General features: G+C 34.5%; 12 protein-coding genes across 12 annotated transcripts; 4 read left to right on the top strand and 8 right to left on the bottom strand.

Annotated features, from left to right (window-relative positions):
• Positions 1-738: 738 nt before the first annotated feature.
• TBLA0B01060 (uncharacterized protein) lies at positions 739-4,392 on the bottom strand (the record flags this gene model as incomplete). The annotated part of the gene is made up of 1 exon (XM_004178420.1): positions 739-4,392. The coding sequence occupies one exon, from the start codon at positions 4,390-4,392 to the stop codon at positions 739-741; it is 3,654 nt and encodes a 1,217-aa protein (XP_004178468.1).
• Positions 4,393-5,304: 912 nt separating this feature from the next.
• ASI2 (Asi2p) lies at positions 5,305-6,201 on the bottom strand (the record flags this gene model as incomplete). The annotated part of the gene is made up of 1 exon (XM_004178419.1): positions 5,305-6,201. One exon carries the CDS (start codon positions 6,199-6,201, stop codon positions 5,305-5,307), a length of 897 nt encoding a protein of 298 aa, XP_004178467.1.
• A 398-nt stretch (positions 6,202-6,599) lies between these two features.
• Positions 6,600-7,922, bottom strand: ECM14 (putative metallocarboxypeptidase; the record flags this gene model as incomplete). The annotated part of the gene is made up of 1 exon (XM_004178418.1): positions 6,600-7,922. One exon carries the CDS (start codon positions 7,920-7,922, stop codon positions 6,600-6,602), a length of 1,323 nt encoding a protein of 440 aa, XP_004178466.1.
• A 385-nt stretch (positions 7,923-8,307) lies between these two features.
• Positions 8,308-8,688, top strand: IGO2 (phosphatase regulator; the record flags this gene model as incomplete). The annotated part of the gene is made up of 1 exon (XM_004178417.1): positions 8,308-8,688. The coding sequence occupies one exon, from the start codon at positions 8,308-8,310 to the stop codon at positions 8,686-8,688; it is 381 nt and encodes a 126-aa protein (XP_004178465.1).
• A 328-nt stretch (positions 8,689-9,016) lies between these two features.
• Positions 9,017-9,844, bottom strand: NSG1 (Nsg1p; the record flags this gene model as incomplete). Its single annotated transcript, XM_004178416.1, has 1 exon — positions 9,017-9,844. One exon carries the CDS (start codon positions 9,842-9,844, stop codon positions 9,017-9,019), a length of 828 nt encoding a protein of 275 aa, XP_004178464.1.
• A 613-nt stretch (positions 9,845-10,457) lies between these two features.
• Positions 10,458-11,198, top strand: WSS1 (metalloendopeptidase WSS1; the record flags this gene model as incomplete). The annotated part of the gene is made up of 1 exon (XM_004178415.1): positions 10,458-11,198. The coding sequence occupies one exon, from the start codon at positions 10,458-10,460 to the stop codon at positions 11,196-11,198; it is 741 nt and encodes a 246-aa protein (XP_004178463.1).
• A 75-nt stretch (positions 11,199-11,273) lies between these two features.
• On the bottom strand, positions 11,274-11,864 carry TBLA0B01000 (uncharacterized protein; the record flags this gene model as incomplete). Its single annotated transcript, XM_004178414.1, has 1 exon — positions 11,274-11,864. The coding sequence occupies one exon, from the start codon at positions 11,862-11,864 to the stop codon at positions 11,274-11,276; it is 591 nt and encodes a 196-aa protein (XP_004178462.1).
• A 1,617-nt stretch (positions 11,865-13,481) lies between these two features.
• Positions 13,482-15,122, top strand: ARO9 (aromatic-amino-acid:2-oxoglutarate transaminase; the record flags this gene model as incomplete). The annotated part of the gene is made up of 1 exon (XM_004178413.1): positions 13,482-15,122. The coding sequence occupies one exon, from the start codon at positions 13,482-13,484 to the stop codon at positions 15,120-15,122; it is 1,641 nt and encodes a 546-aa protein (XP_004178461.1).
• A 242-nt stretch (positions 15,123-15,364) lies between these two features.
• Positions 15,365-15,754, top strand: GIM3 (tubulin-binding prefolding complex subunit GIM3; the record flags this gene model as incomplete). Its single annotated transcript, XM_004178412.1, has 1 exon — positions 15,365-15,754. One exon carries the CDS (start codon positions 15,365-15,367, stop codon positions 15,752-15,754), a length of 390 nt encoding a protein of 129 aa, XP_004178460.1.
• A 172-nt stretch (positions 15,755-15,926) lies between these two features.
• TBLA0B00970 (uncharacterized protein) lies at positions 15,927-16,359 on the bottom strand (the record flags this gene model as incomplete). The annotated part of the gene is made up of 2 exons (XM_004178411.1): positions 15,927-16,195; positions 16,299-16,359. The coding sequence occupies 2 exons, from the start codon at positions 16,357-16,359 to the stop codon at positions 15,927-15,929; spliced, it is 330 nt and encodes a 109-aa protein (XP_004178459.1).
• Positions 16,360-17,304: 945 nt separating this feature from the next.
• Positions 17,305-18,840, bottom strand: MEP2 (ammonium permease MEP2; the record flags this gene model as incomplete). The annotated part of the gene is made up of 1 exon (XM_004178410.1): positions 17,305-18,840. The coding sequence occupies one exon, from the start codon at positions 18,838-18,840 to the stop codon at positions 17,305-17,307; it is 1,536 nt and encodes a 511-aa protein (XP_004178458.1).
• A 1,095-nt stretch (positions 18,841-19,935) lies between these two features.
• Positions 19,936-24,327, bottom strand: SPS100 (Sps100p; the record flags this gene model as incomplete). Its single annotated transcript, XM_004178409.1, has 1 exon — positions 19,936-24,327. The coding sequence occupies one exon, from the start codon at positions 24,325-24,327 to the stop codon at positions 19,936-19,938; it is 4,392 nt and encodes a 1,463-aa protein (XP_004178457.1).
• Between the last annotated feature and the right edge of the window lie 653 nt (positions 24,328-24,980).

The following is a 24,980-nucleotide window of genomic DNA, read 5'->3' as shown; positions in this document are numbered from 1 at the left end:
TATCATTTTTGAAGCTACTGTCTCCTTTTTATAACAAGTTATATTTGCTATTTGTAAAATATTCACAAAACACAGTTCATAACTCAAAGGAAAAAGAATTATCATCGTTGATTGGTCCAGTAGAGTTTGATCCGGATGACTTTCATAATTTTGATAAATTCAGAATTTTAGGGATTGCAATACTATTTTCTTCTCTCGCTCTGCCGTTTTGGTCGTCATAATCTTGAAAAACTGCGTATTATTTGTGGATTATTATGACTTAACTTTGTGTAATAAACTATTCATTAAATAATAGTTTGAATTCTAAATCTGACCCAATTTTATAGTTTGGCAGTTGACGCAAAATATAGTCTTTTTTTTGGGAAAGGAATTCTGAGAATCTAGTAGTTAAATAGGTAAATAAGTAAGTAAATAAAATATCTATAAAATTTGTTCATGGAACGTAACAAAAGACCTGGGGATTACAAAATAAATTAGTAGAAAGTAAATGCAAATCATATATATATATAATATTGATTAGAGATGAGGGGAAAAAGTAAAAAAAAATTAGGAATAGTATATCGTAAAAAATAATCATGAAAGGGACATTAAAAAAATATATTGCAAAAAAACAAATAAAAACTTTGAAAAAAATAATATTGCAAATTGAAAGAGATATAATAATTTTTATTTATTTGCCTAATAGATCAGAGAGAGAGAGAGAGAGGGTGATATAATAACGAGCGAGTAATGCTAATTTCATATTAATGATTGCGTGTATTTGATGCTTGGCTTTAGTAATCCTGATGGGCCTACAGTATAAGTTTTAACATAATGATTTCTTTTAGATTTATTGGAGTCAATTTGATTACCTTTCCCATCAACTGATGTATTGGTAAAATAACTTAACCCACAAGGGATCGCTTTATTATTAGTTTCGTACCTCGGAGGTGGAACTGATTTACAAACCAATTTACCTAAATATCTGTGATCAGGTGGCATGCTTCGTAAACATCTTAAAGAATCTTTTATAAATCTTTTACGAGATACTTCTTTAATTGGAGGGTTCCATTTAACTTCATCAGAGCCATAAGGGATATTAGTACCACTAACGGATCTAGGTATAGAGCCTTGCCGACGGTTCAATCTTTCTATATATATATAATCATCTTCTTCACTATCATAAAACCCTTCTCTTAAGTAAATAGAATTGGTATTGTGATCATTATTTTCATTATTTGAGTTTAACCTTGAAATTGGAACTGTTGCTGTTGTTGTTCTAAAGTCAGATTCAAATAGATCACCACCATATCTACTATCAATCGACTCGGTTAGATGTAGCATATTTCTTTGATCTGACAAATCATAATCGAAGGCATCATCAATAGAAGTAACTTTTCTTAAACTAGTTGTACCTCTCGATAATGAAAGTTGAACTTGACTTTGATTTATTGTATCCAAATTGCAATTTGTTTCTGTATTTGATGGGGGTTGTGAAAGATTACTAAAATTTGTTACGGTATCGATACTTTCATTTGACAAATTAGATATAAAATTTGATAATGATTCACCTGGTTCGCTTAAATCATTTTCTTCTAAATCTAATGTATTATCATTCACAATAAAAGAATCAGTTGAAACATTTGAATTATATCTTGAAATACTCAAATTACTTGCATCTGGACTATTAATAGTCGCATCATTAAATAATACTGCTGAAATAGAATTGGATCGAGATTTTGATACATTCAAATTCCCATTATTTAAAAATAGAGTCGAATTTGATGTTCCAGTTATAGTTTGACCAGTAGCTTTAGATACTGTTACTGATGGAATAGAAGATTGACGACACAAATCAGTAGACGTCGAATTTAAAACGTTTGAGTTAATAGTTGAATTATTAGACGATGTACTTCCATTGAAAAATGGGTTTGTCATCGGATTAACATTTGAAGGAATTTTATTTGAAGTTGCGATTGTGGGGGAACCTCTAGAGATTAAAGATCTTCTAGAATCTAATGGTAAAGAAGAAGATCTAGCTCTATTCTTGGGAATAACACTCGAATTCAAATTCAACTTAGATGTTGAAGGAGGTAGTGGTGCTAAGATGGAACCATCATCTTCATCAAGTTCTGGCTCATGTCCTTCAACTTCCAATTCTTCTTCTTCTTCTACAACAGAATTCAGTTCTTTGGATGATTGGAATGGATTATTAATATTTATTCCAGAATTTTTTACCTTCTTAGGTGAAGAAGAAACAAGAGCAGGTGATTCATTCTTTGGGTTAATTTGCTTTGCAACTGGAGGAGTTAAATTTTTAGTTGAAGCTGAAGCAGAAGTTAAAGTTGAAGTTGAAGTTTGGAAGGATTCTGTTGAAGTACCGAAAAAACTTTTTAACTTGAGTTTAAAACTAAAAGCTAATTTTTGATCACCAGTAGATTTCCTTCTTCTTGAAGGGTTAGAATCTCTTGTGCTGGTGAAAGAATTTAACGATTTCAAGTTCTGAGAACGATGACTATTATAATTGCTTGATCTTGAATTTGATCTACCTAACTCTGCGTTAGTATTATTATTAGTAGTAGTGGTGGCACTGCCACTAATACTTGAAGAACGAGATGAGATATTTGACTCTACCAAAATATGATCATGAGTATCGTTAGCATCATCTCCATTATTTCTATTAGCGGTTGTCGAGGAAGAATAAGAGTTTGATCTATGACGATAATTCCTTGATGTAGAACTATGTCTTCTATCACGTCTTCTTCTTCCGGGGACCACTCTATATTTTGGTAATTCTCTTTCATTTAAATCTAAAGATACTGAGATCCCCATACTAATGAAAGTAGACCAATTGATTAATTCATCTATTGTGGTGAACCAAACAATGAATTGCTCTTGTTCACAACGTAATCTTAAGATGTATGAAGTTTTAGGTTGTTCAATAGCCAACCCAACTTTAGCATATTGTAAAGTGAATGATTTCATCAATCTATCATTTGTTAAGTATTTTTGAGGATTTTTTTTAATCATAGAAATGATTTGTTCTACGTCAGTATAATTGAAATGATATGCGTATTTATTATTGAATAAAGCTAGTCCATGAGTATGATGTTTATGAGTGGGTGGATTTGTTGCTGGTGTTTGTATTGAAGGCTTTGTGATTGTATTTGTGATTGTATTGAGAAGAGTATTTGAAATTTCACCATCATTATAATTTCTAATTAAATTTTGATTATTTGTCATTTTAATTAAATTATGATCTATTTCAAAAAAATTCAATTGAGTAGAATTTATTTCCATAATATAATTTTTCCAAAATTTATTTTGATATTTTTCATATGGAGTTAAACTTTCAAATTGACATGATACAAGAGTAATCTCATGAACTGTAGGTAAATAATCTGGTGGTTTTTGAAATTTAGATACAGGAGTTAAATCTTCAAAAATCGGAAACCTGATCGAGGATCCGGTTGGATTTGTAATATCATATGAAGGTGGGTCTGAAGGTCTTGAATCTATATATTTGAAAAAAGTGTTTTCTTCATCTGCAAAATAAACAGTCCCACCTGTAGATTTCCTTGGAGTGGTTCTAATCCTGGGAGAAGTTGGAGGACATATATCTGGAGTAGAGGCTCTTCTTCTTTGTGAAGTTGGAGTGGAAGGTAAAGAAGTTGTAGTAGTAGACAGTGTACGTTTACCAGGGGTTCCAACAGTTGAATCTGAAGTTGTACTTTTTCTTCTTGGATTAATACTCGTAGATTTGGAAGGTGTTACATTTGTAATATATTTGGAGGATGATGGTAATGGAGTCGTAGGATTAGATGCAAAGATGAATTTTTTATTTTCCTTCTGAGAATGTGTATTGGAATTACGTTTTATGGAAGAATTTGAAATATTTAAAGGAAGCTCAAGAGTGAGTGAATTATTCTTTATAGGTGAAGTAGGGGTCACGGGACTAGCAGAATCTATAGATTCATTGGATAGAGGATTAGAATTCGCCGGACTAATACTATTGGAACCTGTCTGTATAGAAGTTATATTTGTGTTTAATTTCTCTAAGGGAGACAATGAGCTTGTATTGATCGTGTCTAACGGTGAAACACTAGTACTAGACTCAACTATGGTTGTTGGTCCTAATTTAAACTGTCTCAAATGAGACACCGTCATACAAACAGCTGTTGTTGTGGTATTAGTGTTCTCATTCAATACAAACGAATCTGACGACGATGTAGAAGACGATTCCTGCAGTTTCAAACAGGTATAAACATCGTTAGCCGGTGTAGGCTGGTCGATTACTTGATGGGGCATGGTATCTTGTTCCGAATTGTTGCTATCTTGTGAAGAAGAGGTTTCGTTAGGCTCGTTAACAGTGTTGGGATTATTTTGTTCCCTAGAGTTGGGTACATCCAGCATGATATAGAGACAGTCTATAATAAAGAAAAGGGCCTGTGTGAAATCAGGAACGTCTTGAAGAATAGACCTGTGTATTTATAGTCTCCTATTTTATTTCCTCTTGATTAGTCAAGACGAATGGCCATCTACCTGAAATATCAGTCAGATCATGATGAGATAGTTGGTGCCTGTATTATTTCTACATTACGTAGTAGTGCAGATTGGTTGCATGGTCTTTCACGGAGTGTATTGGGACCAATAGGAGAATGGCCTTACGACTCCGAGCATCATTTGTTTCACCAAGAACTAGTGGGGATGTTAGTGGGTTTGCTAGTGGGCTTGCTAGTGGATTTGCTAATGGATTTGCTAGTGAGATTGTTACTGGATATGTTAGAGAATATGTTATTAGCGGACATAGACGTGGGTATTCTATTGATTTACAGCCATTAACAAAGAGGTCTCAAGCAAATGAATTCTCGCTCCATCAACATGTCACGAGACTCAGAAGTCTCCTAGTTTGCACCTACGCGAATCTCTTAGCCCGTGTTCGAGAACGCAGTGGGGCAGATCAGCATTCCCGATTCGAGCCGGGTTATCGGCCGACTGACAATTTGGCTAGAGGGGGTTTCGGCCGACATTGACCCGGCTCTTAAAAAATAGGGGGGCATTGTCTGCCATTTTCTTTACTGACGCAAGTTCTCTATTCTTATTTACTGGCGCGTTATGCATGCTATGCATTATGTGACGCATTTTGTGGCAGACTTAAACTATAATATAATATAATGATATTGATGTTGATGATTATGTTGACGGTGATTATGATGATACTAATGTTATGTATGGTATTATATGTTATGGCATGAGATTATATGTATGATGATAATATTATATGATCTGTGATACTCTATTATGTGGTGATGTAAAACGTTGTCCCTATGCCACACTATGGCCAACTTCGTGCACAATGATCTTATGCAGGCTTTCGTACCTCTTAATAGCAATGATCATGAAACATAATGTGAAGAAGAATCCTGCACCGGAGATATAAGCTGTGCCGCCTAGCCCGTATAGCAAATAAGCGTTCACTGTTAATATCTTTATGAGAATCTTGGCAAACATTATAATTTCGTCTTGAGCCATTGAACTCCAATTAAACAGTTTTAAAACTGTTTCAATAGAAGGTTGGAGGTAATATACGACTATGTTATGGAATTTCCCCAAAAGGGTCTTCTCCTTCATGATCATCATAAGCTCTTTTTTGGAATTAAACACTTGGACAATCTTTATATAATTCATGATTTCACTAATGAAATCATCATCGCTATATGTCATGGAACTGAACCCACTTCTCAACACGTTATACATACTGAAGGGGAAAATCATTAGAATTAAAAAATAATCAATCACCAATAGATTACGTAATAATGTTCGTAACCATGGCCGACGTTGACGGAAAATAGGGTGTTGACCTCGATTAATATTTGTATTATTGTTATTGTTATGATTATTATTGTTATTGTTGGTATGTATACGGAAATTATTATGGAGATGACCTCCCAATGGACCTCGACGATGGCGTACACGGCCCCCTCCTTCCAGCTCTAACTCTTCTATTATATCACGTATAGCTTCTTGTAATTCTTGTTGTAATTCCTCTTGGTTAGGTAATCGATTGTGATTATTTAATATCCCTCCATGACCATGACGGTTCTCATTCTCTCTTTGCCTTCTTAAATTACTAGCTTCGCGAGCTTCACGAGCTTCTTTCTCCCTTTTAACTTCTTCGTTATGACTTTCAATAAGAAACTTTTCAAACAATTCCTTATCCATATTTCTTTGTTGAGTTTATAAGTTTTATTTTGATAAGTCTTTAACAATTTTCAATATTTATGTATATATACAGAGATATATAATACATTCACCCCATATTGTTGATCTTTGAAGCTACAATGACTAATTACCCACTACGTAAACTTGATTCAATAAGATTACAATCTACATTCACAGGGATCGTACCACAGTGAATTTCCCGGATTTTCTATTCGGCCTCGGTGTTTCCTAAAATGATTGGCCGGGAAAAAAATATCATTCCATTATGATTATACTTTCCATTATGATTATAGATTCCATTATGATTATGTTTTTATTTTTTTTTTCCTATTATTTTCATTATGATTATTATTATGATTAAGAATACATAATTGTTTATAAACGTACATGTATCAAAACTATAAATCAGGATTTAATATAAACTCACAAAAGTATTTCACAGCAGCATATGCATCCTTACCGACCGATTCAATGAACTTGGCAGGTAATAAAAACCCATAATTCCCATTATCTCTTAATTTGATTTGGAATGCCCAAAATGCTCTATTATGATACATAAAATCCAATGCACTTCCTGATCCCATCCCAGGTAAAATATCACTTCCTCTATCTTCACAAGCAGCCACTACATTATATTTCTTCTTTGTAGTTAGATGGATGGCTCTTGAAATCCCATACGATAGTTCTAATAAATTCTCGAAATCTCTTGGTAATGAATCACAAGAATAAGCGTATGGATAAAGAATCTCTTGGGAATATGAATGGAAATCTATATATCCGTAAACTTTATAATCCTTTTTCTTCGTAATTAGGTATTGATTCAAAGAATAAGCTTCCATAGCTTCCATAGGTTCAATACCACTATAATCTTCATTGCAAGGAGATGTGTTACCGGTTTCCCAATGGAAATTAAAAGAATGATCAATATCTATCCCCTGGCATTGTTCAATTGGGGTTAATTGACGATTTTTCCTCCAAAGACGATCAGTAGTCCAAGTATATTCATAGCCATCTGGATTGAAAACTGGGATAAATAAAAAATCTAAGGAATCTAAATAATTCGTTTCTCTTGTTAATTTCTCATTTTCTTTGAGTCCATATCTTGTTAATAATTGATACATGATATAACAAACTGAAGAAATACTGACCCATTCACGTGAATGGATCCCACCTGTAATAACAATTGTTTTCCTTTCTGGATTCAGTTCTGGATTATTTGACGAAATATGAATTGCCTCTAGAGGTCTACCTTCATGAGTTCTACCGATTCTTTCTATTGTGACAAGTTCTGGGAATGTATTATTTAATAATCTAATCCATAAATCGATCACGTTCAAAGGTCTATAATTTCTGAAAAATAAATCGGGCGCCATTTTAAAAGTTTCAAAATTTATTTGATTTTTATCATCGATATCTGAAGGTGAATTTAGTATATTTAAATATAATTCTTGTAGATGATCTTCATTTTTCGGGTAAGATTCCTTAATAGCTTCATCCAAATCTTCAATGAGTAAGTCACATTCTTTAAAATCTTGATTTTTCCAAACCATCAAATCTATAAATTTAGAATTCTTACTCCAAATTTCATAATCATCTCTATCTACCCTTTGTAGGGGGAAATCTTTGGAACATCTAATAATTTTATAATGGGAGTAACTTTTTGTACATCGTATAGTGGTTAATAAAGTTAATGTTATGAGAGTAGTGTACAACAAATTCATCTTCAATTTGTGATGGTTGTTTGTATTTATTTTTTTTATGTTTTTTTTTTTACAAGATAAGCAATAGTAATACACTGCCACGTTGATTTCTTATCACTATGATCTAATATTGAAAGAACATATCGGAGATTGTTCGGGTAACGGAAGAAGGGGTAGTTTAAAGATATGTAAAAAAAAAGAAGAGTAAGAGATGTAAAAAAAAAAAAAGTTGTAAGATATTAAAAAAATAAAAAAAAAAAAAAAAAAAAAAAGTAGAAAAACACTAGAAGTTATTAAAAATCTGATCAAAGTTTAATTTTGAAAATATTTTATGAAAAAGGTGATATAAGAATAAGAAAAAAAAAACGATTATTAAGCAAACCGATAAGCAATCACTTATAAGAAAATGGCAGACAATATTTCACCTACAAATAGTCAATTAGATCTTACGAAAGCAGCTGACGAAGGGGTAGATGTTTCTCATTTGACCCCTCAAGAATTGAAACTTTATAAGATGTATGGTAAATTGCCATCAAAGAAAGATTTGTTTAAGCATCGTATGCAAGAGAGGAAATATTTCGACAGTGGGGATTATGCATTGAGGAAAGCAGGGGTATTACAACAAAGTGATGTTACTGGGAATTCCAGCAATAATTTACCGACTACAAATCCAAGTGGGTTAAGAGAATCTATTATTAAGAGAAGGTTGAGTAGTAGTGCCGGGGACTCAGTAGGTAGGAAAGATAGTATTTCTAGTGGACCCCCACCTAGATCACCTAATAAATAGAGACGACATATATTTTTTTTAATGAACTGATTACGATAATTTTATTTTTTTTTCTTTTACCTTGTATTAGGGTACGATTGCTTTAGTGCGATTGCTTTTTGCGATTGCACTGTCATTGGCACCTGCATTTACATTTGTATTTGCAGTTGCAATTGCAACATTGCGTTAGCACCGATTTTATTGCCTTTATATCGATTATATAACCGGAGTATGTAAGATAATAATAATAATATATACGCTCTTTAAGAGAGCAAAGTTTTATGTGTGTGATGTGTGGTTTTTATTTTTATGTTTTTTTTTTAATGATATTTTTTTTTCTTCAAGTTAATTATGCTTTAAAAAGGTAACGACCCAATTGTCCAAATAATAATAAACCTAAGAAATAGAAATCAACGAAATATAACAATTGGCCGAATTCTGATTTCCAATCCATTAGAATCCAACACACTGTGGAACAACATATCCCTATGACACCACATGATAAAAACATGGAGATGGTTCCATCAAAGAATAACCAAAGTATGATATTCAATAATGCCCATGCGCCTGATGCTTGTAGAGAGGAGGACCATTCTAATTTACGGATCCCATAAGTGACCCCCAATAGAACATTACAACTCTTTAAGATGGAAGTGTTTGAATAGGTGTGCTTTTTAATCTTGATATGGAATAGAGTATCGATACAAGGTATTAAAAGACCGAAAAAGATCCCTTCAAACCCGTAGCTGACCCACTTGGGGATAATCCCCAGAGTTAGTGATTGTGCAAGGGTAACACCCAAGTTTAAAGGTTTTGAAGTGAGACCACTTTTCAAATCATGATTATCGTACAATTGGATGGACAATTCATGGTAAAGGATACCAAAGATGGAGAGTATGAGTAGCTTTAAGAATGAGTTCCACAATTGATCTGTTGTGGAGGCGTGTAAGTTATGCGAAGAGGAATTGATCAGTAAAGATGTGGAGGAAGATGAAGGTGCATCGCCAAATAATGAATTTTTATTTGATTTCATGTTGATTGTGTCGTACAGGTCATTGGACGCAGTCTTTGTGATATCGTCATCGTAAATGGAATATAAAGTAGGTTTTGTCAAGTTGTTGATAGAGTCTCTACTCTGTTGGGTATAATTTGTTTTAGATAAGTTTGTATCTTTCATCATTGGGAGGGGAGGGGAGGGTAGATTGCTAAAAGAGGAATATTAATATACAAATGAATGTGTGGATGAGGAATTAAAAAAAAAAACGTGAATGAAAAAAATGCAAATGAGTAAGGGAATGTATAAGTAAATGAGCGGGATAGCAAATAATTGAATGTTGCCGGTGGAGATGTAGATGTATATATATGATAATAAAGTAATCAATCTAGCTAAAGTTTGTTAGGTAATTTGATTTAGAATTTCATGGAATTTTAGGAAAGGCGAAATAGGAATGAATAAATTAGTAATGAAATAAGAAAAGAAGAAAAAACATGAAAGAAAAAGAATAGAAAAACAAGAAAAAAAAAAAGAAAAAGGAAAAAAAGAAACAAAATGATCGACAAATAGCGGGAAAGAAGAAATGAAATATAAACGAACATACAAATAACTATAAAACGAACGAAAAGCTTAAAATAAAAAAAAAAGGAAGGAAGGTAAAAAAAGAAGGAAAAAAAAGTAAGGTAATAAGCAATATAGATCGTAAGGGATATTGTGGGGGAGGGATGCTAAAAAAGATAGATAAAAAAAGAAATTAAAAGGGACCTAAGCTATTAAGGAGAACTAATCTTTAAAGATGCGTAAGAATAAGGAGACCCCTAAGGACAACCCTCACATCGATCACGTGGCGGTTTTAAACCGACCGGGCCACGACGAGGCGCTGGCGATGCTGCGTCACGTGGCACGGGCAGTTTCGTTATTGATGAGACAACGGCGGCTACATATAGGGACGCTAAGGGAGTTTTACCCTGGAGATCGGCGGCTATTGGGGTTGAATGTGGGCCATGGGATAGAAGTAAGGCTGCGCTTACGACACGCAGGTGACGAGATGAGGTTTTTAAGTGCTGAGGCTGTATTGGAGACGTTGTTGCATGAATTAACACATAATTGGTTTGGCCCACATGATAGAAAGTTTTATAAGAGATTGGATGAATTGATGGCCGAACAATGGTATAATGAACAACAAGGGTTATATGATACGTTTTTAGGGAGTGGCCAGCGTCTTGGTGGTGCCATTGCTCATGGGAATGTACTACAAGGTACAGCACAAGCATCACGGAGGCGTGGGCGTGGGCGTGGTAGGAAACTTGGTGGGAGAACAAGAGATGTAGGGGATCCACGGGAGATGGCTGCCAAAGCAGCACAACGACGACTTGCCGACCAAGTCACGTGCGGTGCTCGTATAGAAACAGCTGCGGATGCACGGGCGGACCCTGGTTTAATAGTGATTGATTTGTGTGGCGAAGAAGAGACTGCTGCAACCACGGAAGCCAAGCCACGACCGAAAGAGATTATAGATCTAACGTTAGATGATTGAATAAAAATGCATAGAATACAAATATATATATGTGTGTGTAAAGTACAAATATATATGGTGCCACTAGTAGGTTGATCATTCCTCGTCACTTGAGTCGTCAAACATGTCTTCATGCAGGTTTTCGAACCCTCCTTTCAGCCACAGGTCGTTGAGCTGTTGTAAATCTTTCAACTCCTTAAGTTGGGCCTCTCTGGTGGCAGGGGTATCTTTAGATTCCTTCTTCAGCGAACTCGATTTCGATTTCGATTTCGATTGCGACTGCGACTGCGAGTGTGAGCTCCTCCTTTGTTTATGATGGCCTGTGGAAAGGGCAGTATACCCCGAATAATTGAACCAGTTTTTCCACTTCACCCCTGACTTTCTTCGAGGTGCACTTTCTTGTTGTTCTTGTGCAGAGGTATATTGGTTTGCCAGCATGGTATAACTTGGAGGTGGATCATAATAGCTAGGTGTTGTTGTGTTTCTTGTATTAGCAGTATATGCAGCACGGTCACGTGGTGTAGCGGCATACGTGCTATCTGGCTCAGCAGTCACCGATGAGCGGCAACTGAGTCGAGAACTATAATGTGTTTGTGCGATAGGAGATTGTGAGAGCATTTGCTTGGAGTCTTTCAAGATACGGTTATACACATACTCCTGATAAGATACGGATATTTCCATCTGCATCTTATATATAAGTATAACTATAACTATAAGTGTAACTATAACTATAACTATAACTATATGGTCTTATCTTCTTTGCCCTATATTCCATGACCCCATTGCCATAATCTACGCGCCGCAGATCTGCCAGATTAGGGGTGGCTTCCAGATACGAGATCCGGCCACGGCACAAGCCGCATACAAAACCCACACCCCTAGCGGCAACAACAGCAACAACAGGCATCACCAGGCACGGCGCTGGCCACGTGCATCCCCACGTGCCGGAGTCTTTATTTCTATTTTTTCCAAATGTCAAAGCATCGCCGGCGTTTTCCCCGGCCAGCCGAAATGGTCCAAGAACAGCCGCACATTCCCCACTTCGGACAATCCGTTTAGGGCAAATCGCAATCGTATCTACGCGCGTTTCTCTGTGCTCCACACTCGCCTGCGTACAACACGATAACCCTCAGGGTGTCTTTGTGAAGAGAAAAAGGAAATTGCAATCACTTTATTTTACAGCCCACGGGCTTGTGCTAATATATACTAATTTATGCTAATTTATGCTAATTTATGCTAATTTATGCTAATTTATGCTAATTTATGCTAATTTATGCTAATTTATGCTAATTTATGCTAATTTATGCTAATTTATACTATATAATTGCATAGCTTTGTATTATAAAAAAAATAGGCTACATATTATTTTGGTTACCTGTGGAATAAGAATAAATAAATATAGGAGGAAAGTTAAATTAACCCTTTGCACATGCTCTACTAATTAGGAAGGGCTAGGGTTACGTGAGGCGGAATGAGGGCTAGGCACAGGCAGCGTTTTGCTGTGTTTAGGGTTGGGTCTGCGTCGTGTGGCAATAAATAACAGCACATCGATATCAATTGTGTATATAGTACTAGAAATATTGCATTCATGCTTGCAAATTGCTTTTGCCTACCAAGTTTGCGCCTCCATTGCACACCCAACTACAACTACAACTACAACTACAACTATACACACATATATAAACCATCAATGCATATGCTTATTTTCCCCAAAGTCCCAGCGTCACAAAACATTTCCCGTCGTCAAAGTGTCACAATTTGTCTCGGTCAATTGCCTCACCTGGAAAACTCGCATGCGGATTGGCACTGTCCGATCCCTTATTTATAATTTATATAATACATTTGTAATCCACTTGCCCATATATATGTATATATAAGAACCTCTTTATATATAAATCACTATAGATCATAAATGTTCTTTCATCACATATGCCAGCATAAGTTCGTTTCTCCTCCAGTACCACTAATCACAAGTCTTTTAATTCTTAGTCTCTTTCTAATTAATTTCATTTTCATCTTTCGTGCCTAAATTTATTTTATTGTATTGTATTTTTATATTTTTTTGTTTTTTTTTGTTATTGTTTGGTTTTTTATTTTGATTTTGCTATCGACAATCGACGATTATCGGCGTTTCTCTTTCTGTCTACTTTGCTTTTGCCCCATTCTCATCTGGATGTACGTATTGACATATATTCAATTCTTCAATTTTTTTTCCAATTACTCTACGTAACTTATAATTAAACTTTACTGTCTTTGCCTGTTTGTTTGTTTGTTTTCCTTCCCCTCCCCCTTTTGCCTTTCCTCATGTCTTACCCCACACCTTCTCCGATCGTCATCTCCGAAGAAAAACTTCAATCGCAATATTCGCATTTTCTTTCCAAAAGATGCAAGAACCGGAAACTTTACTCCTTTTGGGACCCTGCAGATTTGTCTGCCAAAAGAAACGATAGGGCATCGAACTCAGACAAGTCTGTCCCAGTCATTGAGCTCACTGGCGGTATGCCCAATGAAATATTCTTCCCCATAAGGTCCATAGAACTAAATATCAATAGAGGTATCCATACCACTTCACCGTTCATAAATGCGCGCATCGATAATAAGTTGCCAAGGGAACTCCCCATCCCAATCTCGTTCCAGTACTCTCAAACACAGGGGTTGGCCCCGATCTTGGATTTTTTGAAACTCATTGTTGCTAATTGCAACAATCCCCCCTATCAAAACTGGGATCTACTACTAGCAAACGGCTCTAGTGATTCCATGTTTAAATTGTTTGACACCTTAACTGATGAGACAACTACAGTTCTTGTTGAGGAATTTACCTTCAGCCCTGTGTTGTCGAATATCACCGCCACGGGTGCTTCTTGTGTCCCCTTACAATTGAATTTCACTTCAAACCCTTCAAACCAAGGCATTAATGTAACATATTTACAACATTTACTAGAAAATTGGCAATCAGGCCCTTATAAGCATCTAAATCGTCCCTCTATATTGTACACAATCTCCACAGGGCAAAACCCGACTGGTTTGACCATTTCAATGGAAAATAGAGCACGGATTTATAAACTGGCTCAAAAATACAATTTCTTAATAGTGGAAGACGATCCCTATAGTTATATGTCATATCCAACATATGTCAAAGGCAAAAACATCAATCCTTATCATTCTCGCATGTCAACTCAAGAGTTCATCCAATCTCATTTGGTTAAATCATTCATCACGCTAGATACAGATGGTAGAGTCATTAGATTAGAAACTTTTTCTAAATTATTCGCCCCGGGGTTAAGATTAAGTTTCATAGTCGCAAACAATTTCATAATCAAGCAATTGTTTGATTATTCTGAAATCACTACAAAGGCTCCTTCAGGTGCCTCCCAAGCTCTATTCTATTCCACTGTAAAGGCAATGTCTGAACATATACCGAACAACTATTGCTCCACATCTACCTCCCTTGCTCATCCCAATATCCCCCTCCCATCAGATCTTTCTCATGGTGAATTGAATAAAATGTACAATGGTTGGTTCCAATGGTTGGTTCGTTTGGCTCAAGAATATACAAGTAGAAGAAACGTTACTCTAGATACATTAACAAACACAACAGCATACAAGTTGGGTATGTTTTACATAACTCCGCCCTCAGCAGGGATGTTTATCAGTATAAAAATCAATTCCTCTTATAATAATAAACTAATCGATGAATTCAATAACGATATCCCCACATTATTGTCTCATTTAAATAAAATCTTAATACAAAACGGTGTCAAATTAGTATTAGGCTCAAATATGTGTGTTTCCAAGGAATTTTCCAAAAATCATTGTGATTTCTTAAGAATGACTATCGCATATTCCAAAGATGAAAATGAATTAATAGAAGCTTCAAAAAGAATAGGTTACGGTATTGAACAATTCTTCAATACCTCAAGAAACATTTCAAATAAAGAATTTTAGCTAGCATGTATTTTATAACATAATTTAAATGTTTATTATATATATATATATATATATACTTTCGCATCGCAATATTGCTGTTGCGTATTATTTTATTTAAATTTTCTATTTTTTTAAAAAAGGAAAAAAAAAAATAAAAAAAAAAAGAAAAAATAAAGCATTCATTAAAATAATAAAAAAAAATAGGCTTCAAACCTTCAAACCTCCAAATCCATCAGCAAAATATAGACCATACAAAAAAAATGGAATTATTACCAGAGGGTAAAAAAAATACAGTAACAGTCACCTATGAGGATCAACAAAAAATCAATGAATTTTCCAAGTTGATCATGCGTAAGGATAATTTGGAAAAAAAATTATCCAAAGAACGTCAAGAAAAGGAATATTTAGATGATGTCTCTTTAGAAATAGAATTGGTCGATGAAGAAGAATTAATCAATTATAAAATAGGTGAATTATTCATAATGTTAAAGCAAGAAAAAGTCGTTTCTTTGTTAGAAAAGGATATGGCACAAGTCGAAGAATCCATAGATTCTTTGGAGAATAACTTGTCCGATCTAGATACAAAAATAAAAGGTTTAAAGACAGATCTGTACGTCAAATTCGGCGATAACATCAACCTAGAACGTTAATCCATCATCATTTTTTTAACTCATCATATTGTATAGTGTTATATAGGTATCAACGTTTTTAAAAAAAAAAAGAAATAAAAAATAAAAAATAAAAAATAAAAAATAAAAAATAAAAATAAAAATTATAAACTTTCATTATTCCGTTATTTCATTATTTCATTATATCATCATTTTAATGTTCATGGTTATTGCCAAAGGTATGTACTTCAGGATCCTTTTCCAAATAAACTTTATAGCCCAAAGTCTTTTCTATATCAGCAAGTTTCATTTTCAATGGAGTTAAAACTTCTTGTCGTAAATCAATAGTGAAGCCTTGAATCAAAGTATATTCATGTGTGATTTGACCTCCTAACTTCTTAATTTGTTCTTTAATATCGCTAAAAAATTGAGGTCTTATATCTTGACCATGATTATCAAATGTTAAAATATAAGATGTGGCGTCTTTATATAAATAGATTAAGTTTGTTAGTTAAATTTTTGTATTTTTTTTTTTTGTTTGTTTGTTTGTTTGTTGCCACTTTACATCAACAATAATAATACATACAAGTTTGTGTACTTAATAGGAAAAAGCTTAATAAGAATGGAATTAATTGTGTTAGTTTCATAGTGTAGTCTTGTTAGTTTGTTTGATCTTCTCTTCTTTCTGTAACAAATGTGATGAAATCTGAATTTCAAGCGTTTTATATATGTCCTATTTTTTTTTTTTTTCAAGGAGAGGGAATTTATAAACACCCTTGAAATCTTTTTCAATCTTAACAGGGGTATCGGAATGGGATTACTAAAAACAAATATAAAATTTAGCCTTATTTGAACAACTAGGAAATAATAACGATCCTATTTTTGATCATTATGACACCGGAAAATATAGCTTTAGGATGTTATTACTTAAATATATTTATATTCAACTCGATCAAAGTTATAAAACTAGGTGATATATCCTATCATAATGAGATCCTGCGCTGTGGCTTCCTGTTGTAAGGATGTTATTCTTCCTCATACGAAATTATACTTCAAAAACTATTATGCAAAAGAAAGTTTTTCTCTTTGTCTATGATTTCAATATTACAATTGTGTGTAGATAGATAACATCTTATCCAATCATTTATCAACGTAAAAAATTAACAACTTAGTCCTGAAAATCTAAATTGCGGGAAATTAACTCCTAAAACAAAGGCACATGTTAGATAAGAGGTTTGTCTAATATCTAAGGATCAATATACTATTCCAGCAATTTTTCTTTTTTTAGCACACTTTTCCTATACCTTAAGAATCACCATTATATAATATTCATCCAGCTTGGTACTGACCTTACTACAATAATAATAAAAGATTTCACAAAAAAAAACTATTTAATGTAAAGAAATTTTAAAAGATTTTAATCTCTTATTGTAGTATTTTGAAAGTATATTTATTTTTGAATAGTAATTTCTGTTATAAAGAGCTTAAAGATTTTATAACTTTGCATACATAAAGCTAAAGATTGAGAAAGAGAGCAAAAAAATATGATGATAATACAATGTAATATGAAAATGCTGTAAGAAAAAATGTGATTAAACTTCCATAGGATGAGAAGATGTATGTGACATGGCAGTTTCCTCTTCGGAATCAGCATTGTGTGTTTCTTCATCATTAGTAGATTCCTGACTCACCATATCTGATTCATTATCCTGTATTTCAGTTTTTACAATTCCAGAATCGCTATCAGAGGGGGATTCAGGACTATGAGATGTTGGTGTGTAAATTACACGCTCTTCATAAGTAAATTCACCAATTTCTACTTCATCGGTACCTAATTCTTCATCCTCAGGCCTTAATCTTAACCTTAAATGAGGTATTTGATTCATTAATAGAAGAATTATCCCTGTACAAACTACTGTCCATATAATAGTAGAACAAATCGCTGCCAATTGATACCCAACTTGTTTCCAGTGATGGTTAATCCAACCACCTTTTATAGGAGATATATATTCACCTGCAGTAGCATTGATATAATCAGCAGCAAATATACCAGTGAAGACAGATCCAATACATCCACCAACACCATGAAGTGCCCAAACATCCAGCCCATCATCAATTCTAAGAAGTAATTTAAGATCCACTGCTAGGTTGCATCCAATGGCTGTTATAATACCGATGATAACTGATGCCCATAATGGTACAAACCCAGCAGCTGGAGTAATCCCAACTAATCCTGCTAGAATTCCGGAGCATAACCCTACGGTTGTCCATTTACCTCCTGATCTAAAATAATCAATAACCATCCAAGTTAAACCACCACATGCAGCAGCTAAATTTGTTGACATAGCAGAATACCAAGCTCTAATGGAGGCATTACCTGCAGAACCTGGATTGAAAAATTGCCAGCCAAACCATAAAAATATTGTTCCTAAAACCACTGATGTCATAGAATGTGGTTTATATTTTGGAAGCCCTGACCCAGTTAAAGGATCATTTCTTTTACCTAGAATCAAAGCGTAGATTAGTGCGCCATGACCTGATGCAATATGTACAGGTCCACCTCCTGCATAATCTAGTGAACCTAGCACTGCTAGCCAACCATCTGCATTCCAAGTCCAACAAGCAATTGGACAGTATACTACGGTAATCCAGATGAATATAAATATCATCATAGGAAGAAATCTTGCTCTTTCAAAGGCACCACCCAACAGCAATGCACCTGTAACAGCTGCAAACATCCCTTGGAACACAGCAAATACAATGTCTGGTACGGAGCTAACTGATGAGGGCGCCCCTAATACATTTCTGAACCCAATAAACTGTAATGAGCCAATGAATCCGTGGCCTTTAGTATTATGAGAAAATGCAAGTGAATAGCCCCAGAAAAACCATTGGAAAATAACAACAGAAACTGCCATTAGAGAAGCCCATAGAAGGGATAATGCATGCTTTTTTCTTGAAAGTCCTGAATAGAAGAAACCAATACCGGGTACCATTAACCAAACACCAGCTGCACCAACACCTAGCCATAGCATATTTGCCAATTGGTACGGGGTGTTAAGATCTGTAGTTAGGGAGTCACCCCCTGTTCCAATGGTTGTAGGCTGTTGTGTAAAATTATAAGACATCGGATGTAAATTATAAAGGTCTATTAAGTTTTAGAAATACTTGATTAAGACAATTAATGACTTTAATGAAATCTAATTTTGTTACTATCTTTCAATGACTAGGTTATGAAATTATCACAATTAATTTTCTAACCGCAGTAGTTGGATCAAAGACCATTGGGTTTATATAACAGTTATTTTTTTTTTTACTAAACTGTTAAAAGGAAATCAGATTAGAGAATTTGGCATTATTTGTCTTGTGGGACCTTAGCTAATCATGGATGATTATAAAACTTGTCTGCCGCATATAACAAGGAGATCCGTTGCATCTTAATGCTACTAGTAGTTACCAAGATTCTCATGTGCCATACCTCTTGACGTATTACTGCCGGCACCGGGAAAATTCTAGGTCTAATCCTATTGGCTACATTTAACTGTTCTAGACTCACTATCAAGATCCTTTATCAAAAGTTCAAGAATCTACTAGATAATGAAAAGTTGTTATTTGCACTTTTTATTAACTAAAAAGTTAAGTTTGTGTTATCTTCTAAGATGGATATTCCTATAAGGTGTATTAATTTTATTTTTCTTGTTCTTATCATGTTAATCAATCTGTTATCGCGATTTTTTCAATCGCTATTTTCTTATCGAAAATCTTATCAATTTTCACTTTTTCCCTTTTCAATTGCATTATCGGTGATGATGAGGGCTACGGTAACTAAAACTCCGAGCGTAAATTTCCCTTGGAAACTATACACAGTTTTTTTAAGGGACAGTACGTAATGGAAGAATAACGTATCCCTAAAAATACAGAAGTAGCTCAGATAATGGATAGGCTCTCTTGTAAAGTAAACACTAATTTTAAATAGTTCTTCAGGGTCATGAATCATTTAAATTAAAGTCTAATACGTCTCATGTTTGTTCATTTAAATTAAAGTCTAATACGTCTTATGTTTGTTCATTTAAGGTATAAGACAAGATTATGCAATTGAATTTAATGAAGTGAAATTGGAATTAAAAATTAAATTACGAACTATAAGGAATATCTATTTACGTATAAAAATTTATTAAATTAAAAGATGAGAATCGTAGGCATTATGAATTATTATTGGCTTCTTATTCAGAGAATATTTGGTTTAAACTTTCAGTAGAGTTAACACCGTTTGCTAGGGCGATATTTAACAAAACTTGAGCTTTAATTGGAGTGAGATATCCACCGGCAATTGCACCCTTGGGAACATCTTGCTTTCCAATGTATGCAAAATTATCTGTATTTTTTGTAAAAACTACTGGAACAGCGACTGTACTCCAATTTAGAGCAGTACTGTTGTCAGCATTTGAGGAAGAAATAATCAGTCCATTAGATGCATTTGCTATAGCGTATAATAGAGATTGTGTTAATCCATCTTCATCAATAATTGGAACAATTGGAGCTTGAGAATTATCTAATGCACTTGTGTTTGTGAAATTGCTAAAAGTTGTTCTAATTGTGGAATTTGGACTTAATATAGTTGGTATATTATCAGGGAAAAACCAAAATGGTTCGTTTTGTTTGTTAACAGCACCGACTGGAATTGCGTTATTGGTATTAGAAGCACCATTCCCTGAAGACATTGAGGGAGAGTAGATACCTGGATATAGTAAATTATTGTTGGAGACTAGAACACCACGATTCTTAGTTTCTGTGTTATTAGCGACAATAATACCATTGTTTGAATTCGATGAAATGACAAATGTTTTGTTCAATGATTCTGGGTTTAATAGTACATTAGAGAAAAAACCTAAAGATTCAATAGCAGCTTCATTAGCAACAACTACAACACCTTTATAATTATCATCTAGTAATGTATTATTTGCATATTGAGCTAAAGCATATAATTCATTTGTATCTAAAGGTTTTGTCTTGTTGAATAATAATACATATTCCAAATCAGTATCGTTTTTTGTTTCAACATTGCCACCTGCAATAATAACTTTTATTTTTGGACTGCCTTCAGTTGCATTCTTTCCAACGGATGTTATTGGTATAATTGTGCCATTAGGTTCTGTCAAATTAATTGTGTTAGTCTCTTCTGCCGTAATACTTGCTGTAGGTGCCTCTGTTATAGTAATAGTGATACCTGTGGTGTAACTTTCAACTAAAATAACTCTGCTTGTAGCAGCTGCTGTTTCTGTTATAGTAACACCTGTAGTGTAACTTTCAACTACAATAGTTTTGCTTGTAGTAGATTCTATTTCAGTTATTGTGGTACCAATAATGTTGCTTGGAGTTAGAGAAGTAATTCTTGTAGGATATTCCGTTTCAGTTTTGATAGTGTCAGTAGTGTCGCTTAACACTAGATAAATGCTATCTGTGGAGGATTCTGTTTTAATTATAACAGTGTTAGTAACGTCACTTGCCACTAAAGTAATTTCACTTATGGATGATTCTGTTTTAGTAGTTATGTTGTTGGTAATATCGTTTGTGACGGGAGCATTAATACTTGTGGAAGATGATGCTGTTGTGGTTACGATACTAGTAGCAGTGTTGTTTGTAACTGTGGCATTACTAGTTGTGGTAGAAGCTACTGTGGTTGCGGTACTAGTTGTGGTAGAAGCTACTGTGGTTGCGGTACTAGTTGTGGAAGAAGCCAATGTGGTTGCGGTACTAGTGGTGAAAGAAGCCAATGTGGTTGCGGTACTAGTGGTGAAAGAAGCCAATGTGGTTGCGGTACTAGTGGTAGTGTCGCTTGAGGATGATTCTGAATTACTTACGGTACCGATGATACTGATGGCAGTGCTGCTTGTGGATGATTCTGAAGCGCTTATGATACTAGTAGTAGTACGGCTTGTAGAAGATTCTAATTCGCTTGTAACTGAGTTGGTATTGCTGGTGGATGATTCTGAGTTGCTTGTGGATGTGGTTGTGGTTGTAATATTATTGGAAGGGTTTATTGGAGTTAATTCTGAATTGCTTGTGGTACCAATGGTACTAGTAATAGTGTTACCTGTGGATGATTCTGAATCGCTTGTGGTACTGATGGTCCTGGTAGTAGTGTTAATTGTAGATGATTTTGATTTATTTGTGGTATTAGTAGCGGTATTGCTTGTAACTGGGGTAGTACTAATTGTAGAAGATGATGTTGTTGTAGTTGCGATACTAGTAGAAGTTTCACTTATGGCTGAGGTACTACTATTTGTGGGACTTATAGTAATGTTGCTTGTAATTGAGGTAATGCTACTTGTAGATAATTCTGAATTGCTTGTGGATGATTCTGAATTGCTTGTAGATGATTCTGTATTGCTTGTGGATGATTCTGAATTGTTTGTGATAATAGTAGTAATATTGCTTGTGGGTGAATCTAAGTCGTCTGTAGTATTGTTAATAGTGTTACTAGTAACTGAGATAATGCCACTTTTAGATGATTCTGGTTCGTTTGTGGTACTAGTAACAGTATTGTTTGTAACTATGGTAGTACTACTTGTGGAGAATTCTGGTCTGTTAGTGGATGAAGCTGATGTGGTTGCGGTGCTGGTAGTGTTGTTGATTATAACTGAGGTAGTGTTGCTTGTGAATAATTCAGATTCACTTCTAGTACTGGTAGTAGTATCAATCATAGATGGGAGAGAAGATACCGGTTTGGTCGTGACATTATTAAAATTTTCACTTGTTACTAGGGTAGTATTATTTGTGGGCAATTCTGTTTGATAGGTATCACTGTTAATAGCATCGGTTGTATTTAAAGTAGCACTGCTTGTAGCAAATTCTGTCTCACTTGTGGCGTCACCAGTAACGCTAGCACTGCCACTTGTCACAGGCGTGATTCTGTGTGTGATAAATTCTGTTATAGTTGTGGTGCTATTATTAATATTGCTTGAAATTAGACTGGTACTTAAAACTGATTCTACTTGACTAGTGGTAACTTTTGAAGGAGTGTTTGTGACTGGGATAATACTGTCTATAGGAAGTACCATTCGACTATTAGTATCACTAATAGTGTAATTTGCAACTGGAGTTGTGCTGAATGATGATGATTCTGCATTAGTTATAGTATCGTTGGTAAAGTAACTTGAAATGAGAGGTGAACTACTTGTGAAAGATTCGGCTTGACTTGAAGAATCAGAATAAGTGTAATTTATACTTGGAACAATGCTACTTGAGGTGTACACTGGAGTAGATGAGGTGCTATTAGAAACGTATCCTGAGACTAGAGGCGTACTGCTTGTGGAAGATTCCGCTTGACTTGAAGAATCAGAATAAGTGTAATTTGTACTTGGAACAATGCTACTTGAGGTGTACACTGGAGTAGATGAGGTGCTATTAGAAACGTAGCCTGAGACTAGAGGCGTACTGCTTGTGGAAGATTCCGCTTGACTTGAAGAATCAGAATAAGTGTAATTTGTACTTGGAACAATGCTACTTGAGGTGTACACTGGAGTAGATGAGGTGCTATTAGAAATGTAGCCTGAGACTAGAGGCGTACTACTTGTGGAAGATTCAGCTGGACTTGAAGGAGCAGAATAAGTAGTATTTGTAACTGGTGAAATATTACTCATAGGGGACTCAGTTTTGCTTGCAACATCAGTAGTAGAATCATTGGTACTGGAAATAATGCTGCTTGCAGAATATAGTGGCATAATGTTAGAGTTATTGGTACTGTCATTTGAGACAATAGCAGCACTGCCTGCAGAAGGTTCCATTTCGCTTCTGAATGTAGCAGTTGTGGTATTTGCAACTGTAATAGTATTACTTGTAGGAAATACCGTTTCACTTGTAATAGTGTTAGTAATATCACTTGTAACTGGAGTTGAAATACTTGGAAGCTTTTCGATGCTGCTTAGAGTTGTATTTAAAGTTGTTGTAATATCGTTTACAGAAGACCTAGTGAAAGTTGCTGTAGAAGTGGTCTTACTGTTCTCCAAAGAGGGCTTGTCACTAGAAATATAATTTATAATTGGGGCATTGCTAGTTACTTCTGGTTCATAAGAGGAGGTTATATTATTCAAAATTGGCGTAGAGACAGCCGTATCATTTGCAATTGGAGTGGCACCATTTACGGATGGGTAGGGATTTTTATTGTTAGATATTATATCATTAGTTGTAGCTGCAGAAGCGGACGAATGACTCACTGAAGATGGAAAGAAGCTTAATTTTCTTGCCCCGGCATCATTTTTTGATCTAGTTGCTTCGTTGTGAAGAAAAGCACTAGCAGCGGCATCAACATCTATAATTGAATCTGAAGTTTCTTGATTGCGATAAAAAGCACTAGCAGCGGCATCAACATCTATAATTGAATCCGAAGTTTCTTTATTGCGATAAAAAGCACTAGCAGCGGCATCAACATCTATAATTGAATCTGAAGTTTCTGGTAAGAATGAATTTTGGGTACTGTATACTTGTGAGGCAATGGTGAATTGCTTTTGAGAAGCAGCATCCAATATGTTACTAATATCTCTTTTATTTTGGATTGGTGAAGCTAAAACAGTAGAAGTTAGCAATACACTTGTTAAAGTAATTTGTAACTTCATTGTGTCTAATATATTCTTTTCTTTTGAAGATACAGGACGAGGTTGTTCAACTTTTTTTTCAAATTATTGATATAATTAGGTTTAATGTTGTGTTAAACATATAATAAAAATAGAAAATAATAAGAAAGGAGAGGTGAACAAAAAAAACTGTTTCTTTTAAGGTAAACTAGGTCGTTTAAATAAGAAATTAGATGAGTAAAGAGGGCCCCTTGTCAATCTTGAATATTCATATATTTAGTTTCGTGTTTTCTTTACACTTACTTAGAGCGCATGTTTATTCTACTTTCATTTGTATAAACAAACTATACCTGTAAAAATAGGCATTTAGACCAGAAGTTATTGTCATAGTAGTAAAAAAAACAGTCTTGATGAGATCTCTAAGAACTTAAAAGCTAAGTAAAAAATAGCAGCAATTATAGGAAAACCTTACAGGTAATTTGAAATTAGTGTTTGGTTGTTGAGCAATGTAATGTAAACTTAATACATTTACAGAAAATAATAGTGTTTATCACTATCTGAGTTTTGTTGTGTGTGTATTTTTTGTTAAAAACTTTGTAATAATTCATAATAGCAATCACCCTAATAAGCACTTCTTTAAGTGGAATACCATTTTTTTTTACCTAAATATCTAGGTTTTTTGGAACATAGACCCT

Source organism: Henningerozyma blattae, chromosome 2 (assembly GCF_000315915.1).
Source record: "Henningerozyma blattae CBS 6284 chromosome 2, complete genome".
Classification (NCBI taxonomy): Eukaryota; Fungi; Ascomycota; class Saccharomycetes; order Saccharomycetales; family Saccharomycetaceae; genus Henningerozyma; species Henningerozyma blattae.
This window is presented reverse-complemented; position numbering and strand designations above follow the sequence as displayed.